The sequence below is a fragment of the Haematobia irritans genome, chromosome 2 (assembly GCF_050003625.1).
Source record: "Haematobia irritans isolate KBUSLIRL chromosome 2, ASM5000362v1, whole genome shotgun sequence".
Lineage (NCBI taxonomy): Eukaryota > Metazoa > Arthropoda > Insecta > Diptera > Muscidae > Haematobia > Haematobia irritans.
The window spans coordinates 189,145,523-189,160,069 of NC_134398.1; the positions used below are offsets into that span (position 1 = coordinate 189,145,523).

General features: G+C 33.9%; 1 protein-coding gene across 1 annotated transcript in view; it reads right to left on the reverse strand.

Annotated features, from left to right (window-relative positions):
* The window catches only part of LOC142226825 (estradiol 17-beta-dehydrogenase 11), a 91,629-nt gene that overhangs the window by 10,041 nt on the left and 67,041 nt on the right, over window positions 1-14,547 (reverse strand). The window contains exons 2-3 of the mRNA XM_075297052.1: window positions 14,046-14,199; window positions 13,744-13,868 (exon numbers count right to left, since the gene is read on the reverse strand). Of these exons, the coding sequence (XP_075153167.1) occupies window positions 13,744-13,868; window positions 14,046-14,199 (279 nt within the window). The remainder of the gene's footprint in view (window positions 1-13,743; window positions 13,869-14,045; window positions 14,200-14,547) is intronic.

The window sequence follows — 14,547 nt, forward strand, 5'->3', positions numbered from 1 at the left end:
TCGATAAACTCTTCAATGAAGTCGTATTGTCCTTATAATTAAGTGATTTGACATAAAAATGGGTATCATAACAGGAAAGAAAACATTTTTGGGCTAGAATCGAACATGACTTTAATAATTCAGAAAAATTCTTTAAAATTAATGAAATTGTCTTTAAATTTTTTGTATTTTTGCATATTGACTACAAAGCAAAAAATCGTTCAAATATAGGACACATTTTTCAACACTTTATTCTAAAGACGTTTTTTACTTGAAACATAGCATAATTTCTACTAAAAGTCGAGTCTGAATTTGGAAAATAAAGTTGTTGTTAATTCGTTTTTGAAGGACTTTGAATATGCTATCAAGCTGAAAAAAGGAAAAATTAAAATTTGCTTCGTAGAAGCAAGTACACAAAACCCAAATTTAAAAGAGAATTGTGTCCTTATTTGTATTCTCTGCTTCTTTGGCTCGGAATTAATACCGAGCATGCTTTTTTCAGTGTTGGGGTCATTTTGAAAATTGCTAACATTTCGAATTTTTAATTTTTCCAAAATTTGGAAAAATCAACTTTTCAATATTTCCATATGGAAGAGCAAATTTCATGTGATTGGGTTGAAATTCGGTACCTGATGTCAATACGAGTATATGACTTATAACAACCATGTAAAAATCGGCCCATAATTATATATATCCCCCATATAAATCGGTCCTCAGATTTGAGTTCCGGAACTTTTAGGAGAAGTTGATTTGATTCTACCCGGTCGGTCTGGCCAAACTTTCGGCCGTATTTACTTGTGTAACTTTGATTTAAAAACCTATCTAACAACTGGTCCTAGTAACTGTCCCAGGACGAGTTCTTTGGAATAAGTCCAAGCCAATGTCCTAAAATGAAAGTTTACTGTGTCAATGACAAAACAAATCTTAGGTTTTCACCAGAACTGCGACTTAACCATATACAGCAGGGACTAGTCCTGTAAAGGCCCAACAGAACACCACAAAATTATTCAACGATGTTTTATCTCCTTTCAGTAATGCTGGTTTGTGATTGTTTCAAAGCTTCTCTAAGTGGTTTCACCAATATGTGACATGCCGTTCGGTCTCGGCTATAAAAAGGAGGTCTCTTGTCATTCAGCTTAACATGGAATCGGGCAGAACTCATTGATAAGAGAAAAGTTCATCACCTGTGATATTACAATGGGCTGAATGGGCCTGAAATAACGGCCTACCACTATGCCTAATCTATTGTCTATATAGTGCATCATCGGTGGGCCAATGCGAAATTGTGAATTTTTGTCATTTTATCTTACTTCAAAGTACATAGAAACTATATCTAATTCTGGACCGAGATACTTTGCACTTATGTCGTGATTTTGATTTTGAATATCGGCCGATAAATATGAATTCGAAACCAATATTTCAATATTCAATATTACCATGGAAATTTTTTATTGTGAATGTTTTAGTAATCATCAATTAGTATCATAACTAATTAACGCCTCAATCAAATTATGACCTCTTAGCTTAGAGATAAGATAAGTTATGAAATTCAATTACTTCGTATGCATTTCATTACAAAAAGACTTCAACCTTTATTATATTAAATTTTATACATTGACTACTTAAACATTGGTCAGCTGAAAATGAGCATTTATATTAATAATACCCTTCTGTTATTATGACGGTTAACTTAATAAAGTACATATGTGACCTATTTTGTTAACCTTTTGCTTAATAAAACATTGAAGGGTTTTAATTGTTCTCCGTTTAATGTTTTTTTTTTACAGTTTAATAATTTCCTAAGAAAAATTATTACTTATATGATAGACGCAATTCATAAGCAATTTATGAATGAAAATAGTAGTGGTATCGTTTAGTTCAATGTCATGCAGTGGACTCTGGTCTCGATAGGTAGGTAAATTAATGTTTGACTAATATAAAAGAGCTAAAGTCAAGCGGTGACGAGAACATGATATCCACAGAAAAAAAAATAATTTTTGTCTTCAATCAGGAAATTAATTCATCCAATTAATTTTTAATTGAAATTTCTTCAATCACTGAAATGATAATATTAGCAAACAAAGTCAATTAAAAATTAATTGGAGAAAAATCGTGAACAAATTCAAGTAAAAACAATAAGGAAAGTCTAAAGTCGGGCGGGACCGACTATATTATACCCTGCGCCACTTTTTAGATCTAAATTTTCGATACCATATCACATCCGTCAAATGTGTTGGGTGCTATATATAAAGGTTTGTCCCAAATACATATATTTAAATTTCACTCGATCTGGACAGAATTTGATAGACTTCTACAAAATCTATAGACTCAAAATTTAAGTCGTCTAATGCACTAGGGTGGAACACAATGTTAGTAAAAAAATATGGGAAACCTTTAAATGTGAAGCAATTTTAAGGAAACTTCGCAAAAGTTTATTTATGATTTATCGCTCGATATATATGTATTAGAAGTTTAAGAAAATTAGAGTAATTTTTACAACTTTTCGACTAAGCAGTGGCGATTTTACAAGGAAAATGTTGGTATTTTGACAATTTTTGTCGAAATCAGAAAAACATATATATGGGAGCTATATCTAAATCTGAACCGATGTCAACCAAATTTGGCACGCATAGCTACAATGCTAATTCTACTCCTTGTGCAAAATTTCAACTAAATCGGAGTTAAAAATTGGCCTTTGTGGTCATATGAGTGTAAATCGGGCGAAAGCTATATATGGGAGATATATCTAAATCTGAACCGATTTCAACCAAATTTGGTACGCATAGCTACAATTCTAATTCTACTCCCTGTGCTAAATTTCAACTAAATCGGAGCAAAAAATTGGCCTCTGTGGTCATATGAGTGTAAATCGGGCGAAAGCTATATATGGGAGCTATATCTAAATCTGAACCGATTTCAATCAAATTTTCCACACTTGACTATACTACTAATTGTACTCCTCGTGCAAAATTTCAACAAAATTCGGCCAAAAATCTGGCTTCTGGGGCCATATAAGTATATATCGGGCGAAAGATATATATGGGAGCTATATCTAAATCTGAACCGATTTCAATCAAATTTTGCACACTTGACTATACGACTAAGTGTTATGTTTGTACAAAATTTCAAGCAAATCGGTATAAAACTTTGGCTGCTGGGTCCATATTAGTGCATATCGGGCGAAAGATATATATGGGAGCTATATCTAAATCTGAACCGATTTCTTAGGATTTCAATAGGGTTGTATTCTGACCCAAATTAGGAACATGTGCCAAATTTGAAGGCGATTGAACTTAAATTGCGACCTAGACTTTGATCACAAAATTGTGTTCATAGACAGACGGACAGACGGACATGGTTATATCGACTCAGGGACCCACCCTGATCATTATTGCCAAAGACACCATGTGTATCTCGTCTCGTTCTGGGTGTTACAAACATATGCACTAACTTATAATACCCTGTTCCACAGTGTGGCGCAGGGTATAATTAATTGACAGAAAAAATTAAGAAAAAATACTTTATACGAGGGTTTGGTTTTGGTTAGGTGGCAGCCCGATATATCAGGCTCACTTAGACTATTCAGTCCATTGTGATACCACATTGGTGAACTTCTCTCTTATCACTGAGTGCTGCCCGATTCCGTGTTAAGCTCAATGACAAGGGACCTCCATTTTATAGCCGAGTCCGAACGTCGTTCCACATTGCTGTGAAACCACTTAGAGAAGCTTTGAAACCCTCAGAAATGTCACCATCATTACTGAGGTGGGATAATCCACCGCTGAAAAACTTTTAGGTGTTCGGTCGAAGCAGGAATCGAACCTACGACCTTGTGTATGCAAGGCGGGCATGCTAACCATTGCACCACGGTAACGAGGGTTAAATTTTTTAATTCGGGATGAGGGAACAAAAACAAATATTAATAATCGAAAATGCCTTTATTGTCTTTCAAAATATTCCCCATTAAGATCTATAAAATTTTGCATATAAAGCAATGGTCGAAGCATTTTTGCCATTTTGATTGAGGTATTTCCAAAACATCAACCTTTTCTTCTGGTGTTGAAAACATTGGACCTCTCATTTTATTTTTACATACGGGAATAAAAATAAATTACTCGGTGCTAAAGGGTGATACGGCCACCTGCACGTTGTTGGCGGCGTACCACTCCATGGCCTTTTTACCGTAATGGCAAGATGCCAAATCCGGCCAATACAGTACGGAACAACCGTGTTTTTTCAGGAAAGGCAGCAGACGTTTATTCAAACACTCTTTCACGTAAATTTCTTGGTTGACAGTCCCGGAAGCTATGAAAATGCTGCTTTTCAAGCCACAGGTACAGATGGCTTGCCAAACCATATATTTCTTTGCGAACTTTGACAGTTTTATGTGCTTGAACATATCTGCTACCTTTCCCCTTCCTTTTGCCGTATAAAACTCCTGTCCCGGAAGCTGCTTGTAGTCGGCTTTGACGTAGGTTTCGTCGTCCATTACCACGCAGTCAAACTTCGTCAGCATCGTCGTGTACAGCCTCCGGGATCGCGCTTTGGCAGTCGTATTTTTTTTATCATCGCGATTTGGAGTCACTACCTTCTTGTAAGTCGATAGTCCGGCTCGTTTTTTGGCTCGATGCACGGTTGTAGACGATACACCCAGCTTATTTGCGGCATCTCGGAGAGAGAGGTTAGGGTTTCGCTTGAAACTACCGGCAACTCTCTTTGTCATCTCAGCGGCTTCCGGTTTTCGATTTCCCCCCGATCCAGACTTCCTGGCTGTCGACAAACGTTCCCCAAACACTTTAATTACATTTGTAACGGTTGATTTGGCAACTTTTAGGGATTTAGCCAGCTTTGCGTGCGAGTAGCTCGGATTTTCGCGATGCGCGAGCAAAATTTTGATACGCTGCTCTTCTTGCTTGGACGGCATTTTGACAACTGAAGAGTGAATTCCAAAATCAAAATAGGAGCAACATTCTACACACACACCTTCGAAATGAGGGGTGTTCAGGTTTTTTAAATGCAAAATTGAAAGAAATACGTCAAGTTTATATTGACCAAATTTTGACCATGTCACCCTTTAATACTGTCTAGTTAAAATTTTCTAAAAATAATTTAAATTTTCTAAAATTAAATAAAATTTTTCTTCACTGTTTTTTCAGTGTATTCAGTCCATGGTGATACCACAATGGTGATCTTCTCCCTTATCACTGAGTACTGCCGGTTGGTTTTCATGATTTCTTGGAAGACAAAGCACATGGTTGCGTACCATTCAGAAATGACGGGTCTGCATTGTTCTAAATAGTGGTACGATTGAGTCCAGTCCATCCATTTCTTCCGAAAAAAACAGGTGATCATTTGCTTGGAAGCAACTCTTGTTGTTCATCTTGAAACAATCATACAGTCGACTGTTGTTTACTTTCAGGCTCAGACGCGATGACATAGACGAATTTCGAAGCGGCGCGATCCCATGTTTCGACCATTTCTCTCGACCAAACGAGACGAGCCTTTTTTGAGCGATTGTCAAATTGTGAGGGATGCAACGAGAAAAATTTATTTTAATCGTCCCTCCAATACCAAAGGTTGTCTCAATCTCACCATAGGTTACTTGACGATCTTGCACTATTAGTTGGCACCCAGCATTAATGGAACATTAATTCCACAAGTGATTTTGGACGACCTTCATGAAATTCGTCTTGGAATGAACTACGATCTCGGTGGAATTCACCATACAATCGATAAATAGTGGTCCTTGACCAAGCTTCATCTCCAAAAATTTGATTAAGATCATCGATGCACTGTTCTTGAGTCAACGTAGCAAGTTGTAAAAAATAATTACCAAAATGTTCACGATTCAATTCCAATTTTTGGGTTAGATTAATTTCTATACCCTCCACCATAGTATGGGTGGAGGGTATAGAACTTTATCATTTCGTTTGTAGCACATCGAAATATTGCTCTAAGACCCCATAAAGTATGTATATATATTCTGGGTCGTCGTAAAATTCTGAGTCGATCTAAGCCTGTCAGTCCGTCCGTTAGTTGAGACTACGCTAACTTCCGAACGAATCAAGCTATCGACTTGAAACTTGGCACAAGTAGTTATTATTGATGTAGGTCGGATGGTATTGGAAATGAGCCACATCGGACCACTTTTACGTATAACCTCAATAGAAACCGACGCTCAGATTTGGCTTGCGGAGCCTCCTGGAGGAGCAAAATTCATCCGATCCAGCTGAAATTTGGTACAGGGTGTTAATATATAGTCTCTAACAACCATGCTGAGCCTCTAAGAGGAACAAATTTCACCCGATCTGGCTGAAATTTGGTACATGGTGTTATTATATGGTTTTTAACAACCATGCATAAATTGGTCCACATCGGTCCATAATTATATATAGCTCCCATATAAACCGATCCCCAGATTTGACCTCCGGAGCCTCATGGATGAGCAAAATTCATCCGATTCGGTTGAAATTTGGTAGGTGGTGTTAGTATATGGTCTCTAACAACCATGCAGGAAGTGGTCCATATCGGTACATAATTATATGTAGCCCCATAAAACCGATCTCCAGATTTGACTTCCGGAGCCTCTTGGAAGAGCAAAGTTCACCCGATCCGGTTGAACAACCATGCGAAAATTGCTCCATACCGGTCTTAGTTATATATAACCCCCATTTAAACCGATCCCTAGATTTGACCTCCAGAGCTCTTGGAAGAGCAAAATTCATCCGATCCGGTTGAAATTTGGAACGTGGTGTGAGTATATGGATTTGACCCCCGGAGCCCCTTGGAAGAGCAAAGTTCACCCGATCCGGTTGAAGTTTGGTACGTGGTGTTAGCAACATATATTGTCTCTAACAACCATGTGAAAATTGGTCCATACCGGTCTTAATTATATATAACCCCCATTTAAACCGATCCCTAGAATTGACCTCCGGAGCTCTTGGAGGAGCAAAATTCATCCGATCCGGTTGAAATTTGGTACGTGGTGAAATTTGGTACATTGTGCTAGTATATGGCCGCTAAAAACCATGCAAAAAATGGTCCATATCGGTCTATAGTGATATATAGCCGATCCCCAAAAATAATCTACCAAAATTTTATTACTATAGAAAATGTTTTCAAAATTTTATTTTTATACAAAATTTTGTCAAAATTTGATTTCTATAGAAAATTTTGTTAAAATTTTATTTCTATAGAAAATTTTATCAAAATTTGATTTCTATAGAAAATGTTGTCAAAATTTTATTTCAATAGAAAATTTTGGCAAAATTTGATTTCTATAGAAAATGTTGTCAAAATTTTATTAGTATAGAAAATGTTGTGAAAATTTATCCGATCCGGTTGAAATTTGGTACGTGGTGAAATTTGGTACATTGCGCTAGTATATGGCCGCTAACAACCATGCCAAAAATGGTCCATATCGGCCTATAGTGATATATAGCCGATCCCCAAAAATAATCTACCAAAATTTTATTTCTATAGAAAAATTTGTCAAAATTTTATTACTATAGAAAATGTTTTCAAAATTTTATTTTTATACAAAATTTTGTCAAAATTTGATTACTATAGAAAATTTTGTTAAAATTTTATATCTATAGAAAATTTTATCAAAATTTGATTCCTAGAAAATGTTGTCAAAATTTTATTTCAATAGAAAATTTTGTCAAAATTTGATTTCTACAGAACATTTTGTCAAAATTTTATTTCTATAGTAATAAAATTTGTCAAAATTTTATTACTATAGAAAATGTTGTCAAAAATTTATTACTATACAAATTTTGTCAAAATTTTATTTCTATAAAAAATTTTGTCAAAATTTTATTTCTATAGAAAATTTTGTCAAAATTTTGTATACTTGTTTATGTTACATTCGAATGTCAAAACGTTCTGAGTACGTATAACCTCAAAAATATCAAACTTTGTGTGTTTGTTAACTGCCAGATTGCCAAAACTAGGGATGCCCAATCCCGAAATATATAAGAGTGACCCTCGTACATATGAGAACTAAAAATGTTTTAAAGTATTTTTGTTATTCTCTTGTTTACTTATTTACATTGCAGCATATGTGTGCTCAAAAGGATTGTAGTCTGGCGCAACAAGTTTGCGTCTTAAGTCTTTTGATTTTTCTCCCCTTTATGATGACACATACTCGTTACAAAAGTTAAATGCAAGGAATTTATTTTTTTCTCGAATTTACCTTATCAAGATTTTTATTTAATTCGTAAACATTTGGGGGCAATTAGTTTTTTCCCTATAAATATACAAACCAATGTCCATGTAGACCCCCATATCATAATAAGAATTTATTAATATGAGCTTGTTTGCAAGTTAAAAATTGTGGCATTTACAAAATTGCCATACACCATATTAAAAAGTAATTTACCAGAGATGTTAAAAAAATAATTATAATGAAACACAATTTTAATTGAATTACATGTAAGACCAGGCATAAAGAAGGATCATAAGTACAAAAATCATATGGAGTAGGCAACAGTTGTACATGTATGTAGTATGTCAAGGTGAATTTACAGAGTTTAAAGTTTAAACACAGGAAGATCTTATGAAAGAGATCCAATTACTCAAGTTTTAAGAGACGATTCATATGAATTATTTTCCATGTTTTGGAGACCTCTCAGATGATCGCGTGTTTATTCTTTAGTATAATTGTTGTTGTCTCTATGTTGGACTTGTTTTCCGCTCTGCTTCTTTTTTTATGGAGTTTATTGCAGTGTGTATGTTTTTTATATATTTTTTTTTTTAATTTTTGTGTAATCTACATATCATGCTGACTTTGACATTTTTCATTTGGTAGGGGGCAATCATGATTTTCATGTTTAACACAGACATTGTACTGAGGTAACAAAAATATTGTGTGCTATACAAATCTTTTTATTATGCATGTCGAGTCATTCATCTATTTACCACAATAAGATTTTATTATGAATTGGAGTGTCTTTGTTTAAAATTTATCCAAATGTACATCATGAAAGGGAAACTTATTACTTTTTAATAACCTACTATTTTCAGCAACTATATGTAGAAATGAAGTCAAGTGTAACATAATAATTTATTAAATAATATTTGTGGTTGTTAAATACATAAATATACTTCAACAAGTAAGGCACTATAAACATTAGATGAAGTCGACTTTATCATACCCTTTATAGAAGTGTCATATTTAATATATCAATATAAAATTGTGACTGTAAATTTTTTATGCTATACAATATCGACGTCCTTATTCCAGAGTAAGCTAAGTGACTTAGTATTTTTTGATGGAGTTCATTGCTTTTTATTCGGATTGATGCAAATTGCATCCTGCCAAAGGTTCGAATTTATTGGACACTTCTATCTTATGGTTACTATTGTACGTAGCCTGTGACTACAGTTTTAAAAATTTTCAATCCAAAAATGGCAAAAAGCTTTGTTCGGTATAAAGTGGTGTAATTCATTTTTAGTCATGTTCTATTATCACTATTTTGAATTCGTACATACTGAAAAAAATTTGCAATAAACATGATTTTAAGACCGAAAAAAGTGAATTTATATCTTCAATGGTTTTTGAGAAATTCAAAAAAAAAAAAAACTTTGAACTTGTTTCCTGTAAAATTCACATTTTAGACTTAGCGTACTTTGGAATGGACGAATTATATGAAATCTAAATCTATAATAATGTTGGGCCGATATGGACCACTTTTTGTCGGACTTCTACAAGGTGTATGATAGGCGCGCGAGTCAAAGTATAATTTGATCACATAAAACTTAACCTACAGACGTACAAGGCATTAAATCTAAGAATTGAATTTTATGAATGGAAACTATTTTTAGGGCTCTTTACACGAAAAAAAAATGTTTCTGATTCCATGACAAAATTAACAATTTGGGAGCCTACTGTTTTAAAATTCTAACAATCACTTTCGCTACATGATTTTTTAAGTCTGTCCATATTTTTGTCAGAGAAGGCTGTTGAAAGTATTTGAAAAAAGTGAAAACAACTTAAAAAATCATGTAGCGAAAGTGATTGTTAGAATTTTAAAACAGTAGGCTCCCAAATTGTTCTAGCAAAAACACATGCACTTTGCATAACGCAGAAAATGCCGTAGTGCAAACAACGGGTATGTATACAGAGATACCGTTAGAAATTTACAGATAAACAGGTTTTGTGTTCTAAATGCCTTATAAATTAATTTCGTAGATGTGAATAACGATGTGCATGTGGTTTCGATCGGACATCATGACAATACAGCAAAAACTATTTGGTGGTGTGTAGGGTGACCTATTGACTTTTTAAAATCTCTGTAACTTTTTATACCCTGCGCCACACTGTGGAACAGGGTATTATAAGTTAGTGCATATGTTTGTAACACCCTGAAGGAGACGAGATAGACACATGGTGTCTTATGCAATAATGCTCAGGGTGGGTCCCTGAGTCGATATAACCATGTCCGTCGGTCCGTCTGTCCGTCCGTCCGTCTGTCTGTGAACACATTTTTGTGATCAAAGTCTAGGTCGCAATTTAAGTCCAATCGCCTTCAAATTTGGCACATATTCCTAATTTGGGTCAGAATAGAATCCTATTGATTTTGGAAGAAATTGGTTCAGATTTAGATATAGCTCCCATATATATCTTTCGCCCGATATGCACTAATATGGACCCAGCAGCCAGAGTTTTATACCGATTTGCTTGAAATTTTGTACAAACATAGCACTTAGTCGTATAGTCAAGTGTGCAAAATTTGATTGTAATCGGTTCAGATTTAGATATAGCTCCCATATATATCTTTCGCCCGATATGGACTTATATGGCCCCAGAAGCCAGATTTTTGGCCGAATTTGGTTGAAATTTTGCACTAGGAGTACAATTAGTAGTATAGTCAAGTGTGCAAAATTTGATTGAAATCGGTTCAGATTTAGATATAGCTCCCATATATATATTTCGCCCGATATGGACTAATATGGCCCTAAAAGCCAGAGTTTTGGCCCAATTTGGTGGAAATTTTGCACAGCGAGTAGATTTAGCATTGTAGCTATGCGTGCTAAATTTGATTGAAATCGGTTCAGATTTAGATATAGCTCCCATATATATCGTTCGCCCGATTTACACTCATATGACCACAGAAGCCAATTTTTAACTCCGATTTAGTTGAAATTTTGAAAGGGAGTAGAATTATCATTATAGCGATGCGTGCCAAATTTGTTTGAAATCGGTTCAGATTTAGATATATCTCCCATATGTAGCTTTCGCCCGATTTACACTCATATGCCCACAGAAGCCAATTTTTACCTCCGATTTAGTTGAAATTTTGCACAGGGAGTAGAATTAGCATTGTAGCTATGAGTGCCAAATTTGAGTGAAATCGGTTCAGATTTATATATAGCTCCCATGTATATGTTTTTCTGATTTCGACAAAAATTGTCAACATACCAACATTTTCCTTGTTAAATCGCCACTGCTTAGTCGAAAAGTTGTAAAAATGACTCTAATTTTCCTAAACTTATAATATATATATATATAGAGCGATAAATCATAAATAAACTTTTGCGAAGTTTGTTTAAAATTGCTTCAGATTTAAATGTTTCCTATATTTTTTTACTAAAATTGTGTTCCACCCTAGTGCAACTTAACTTTTGAGTCTATAGATTTTGTAAAAGTCTATCAAATTCTGTCCAAATCGAGTGATATTTAAATGTATGTATTTGGGACAAACCTTTATATATAGCACCCAACACATTTGACGGATGTGATATGGTATCGAAAATTTAGATCTACAAAGTGGTGCAGGGTATAATATAGTCGGCCCCGCCCGACTTTAGACTTTCCTTACTTGTTTGTTTATGAATATAAGTAAATACTTCAAAAGCAAAAGTTTCATATTTTGTTAAGATCTTTGTAATGGTTATCAGAAATTGACATCATAGGGGTATACGAAGCGAAATAAAAAAATTAAAAATCAAATTTGACGTCGGAGTCAAAAATGACCAATGCACGAAATATATCCCCTGATCAACCACGAACAACGATATGCGTTTCTTTTCGATCGGACTTCAAATGACGACACAGCACAATAAATTGTATTTCGGGGGGGTCGTAGGGTGCACGGAAAAAAAAGTTTTAGTGTTCTGAAATAGTCTTCCAATATGCTACAAAACTGGGGGGTGACTGCATCAACGTTTTTTTCCTTTAGGCCGTGACCCTATCTAATGTACTATCATTTCAATATAGTGTAACCATTTCTTGAAATATATGTATGTTAACATATTATTTACATTTCCAAAAGTTATGTTTTATATGTAAGAAAAGGACCGACCGATGTAGGCTTGTGTGTGCCCAACAATGTGTTCTAGAAATAGAACTGCTTGACTGTATGCCTGTCGGTTGATTGATAGAGCGATATATATAAAATCCACTACCATACAATGGAGTATAATAAGTTTGTCATTCCTTTTGTAATACATCAAAATATCGATTTCCGAGTACATAAAGTATATATATTTTTGATCAGAGAGAAAGAAGACGATATAACCATGTCCGTAGTTTTTATCCAATTTGCCTGAAATTGGAAATCTGGAGATATTTTAGGACATTAAATAAGTGTACAGAAAATGCTGAATATCGGTCCATGATATGTTATAGCACCCATATACACCGTTATCCCGATTTTACTTCTTGGGGTTCTAGAAACCGTAGTGTGTTAACAATTTGCGTGAAATGGGAAAGAGGTATTTTAGGACCACAAAGAGGTTTGCCGAATATTATGTGAATCGGTCCATGTTATGGTAAATATCCCATATAGATCGATATCGCGATATTACTTCTTGGGCTTCTGGAAACTGTCGTTTTTATCCGATTTGCCTGAAATTTGTAATCTAGAGGTTTTTTAGGTCCATAAATAGGTGTACAGAAAATGGTGAGCATCGGTCCGATCTCCCGATTTAACTCTTTGGGCTTCCAGAAACCATAGTGTTTATCTGATATGCCTGAAATTGTAAATATATTGGTATTTTAGACCCACAAAAACCAATCGAAATTCATGAATTTCATGAAATCATGAACTGAAAGAAAAAACCTCCAGATTTTACTTGTCGTAATCATATGAATAATTGTAGTAAAAATCTACATTTTCTTGCATACTTATACAAGGTGTTTAATTTTTTAATTGAAATGTCTTCAATCACAGAAATGATAGTATCAATTAAAAAATTAATTGATCCAATTAAATATTTATTGATACTATTAATTTGTGTGATTGATTTTTATTTCAATTAAAAAATTTGTTGAATCAATTAAATTTTTAATTGAATATTTTTTAAAACTCAATTAAGATTTTAATTGGAAAAATTTTCGTGAAATTTTTTTCTGTGTAGATTCATGGTGGTGGGTATTTTAGATTCGGCCCGGCCGAACTTATTGTTTTATATACTTGTTATCTTAAATATATGTATTCAATATGGCAATTAATTTAATAGCGATTTCTATACATCAAACATATTTTTCTTTACTTTAATGAAATTTTTCCTTATTTGAAAGACATGCGACTTTAACGTAGGGAGATTTTTGAATCTTCCAAAAAGTTAGGGTGTATAATCTTTCATATTAGGTAAATATTTTTTTTAAGCTAAGAGCTCGCCTATTTTAAGTGTGTTTTTCTTTTTGATAATTCAAACGGTCAAAACTAAATTTTATAACTCAATAAAGAAAAACAATTGAATGAACTTGAATCATAACAATATACTATAAACATTCATAAAATAGAGAATACTTACATCACCAACTTCATGTCTTAAGACTTCAGCTGCTTTGTAGACTTCTTCTTTGCGGGAAATATCAACCACATAACCTTTGCAGAAGCCACCGGACTCTTGAACCATTCTGACAGTTTCATCAATTCCTTTAGAAAAAAATACATAACAAATATAAGCAAAAAAAAATATAGTATTTATTTCTATAATCATCGAAAAATATTTTCTACTGTCATATTCCCCCATTGCTTTCTCATTGAAATATAAATTTTATTGTAGCTCTATTTGAATTTTTTATTTCTGTTTGGTTTTTCTGCAATACATACCTGGTTTATTAATATCCCAAATGACGATTTTGGTGCCCATTTTGCTTAAGCGCATTGACAACAATCGGCCTAAACCACTGCCTCCACCAGTTACCAGGGCAATGTCCGTATTCAATTCCTTTTCGGGATAGCCAAATGCTATGTAATACAAGTCCTGTAATGAAAAAAAAAACACAAACATCACGACATTAATAAAATTGTATTGTTTTCTGCAATTATCGATAAACTGAATATTAAACAGGTTTTTAAGGTACAAGCCTATTAAACGTTGTATGGAAATGTCAAGTGGAGCCCTATAAGGTAAATTTCTTAATGTTTTTTTGTTTCTAAAATAAGTATTTTAACAAACATAATTATAATCAATTCAATGGAAAATTGAAATACACAGGGATTGTTTAGGTCGTTATATCGGTAGATCGTGATAAGCTTAGCAAAGAACTTTCTAAGGGTTTTTTATTTTCATTTATATATTAAACAAATAAAATAAAAGTAAATCATAAAA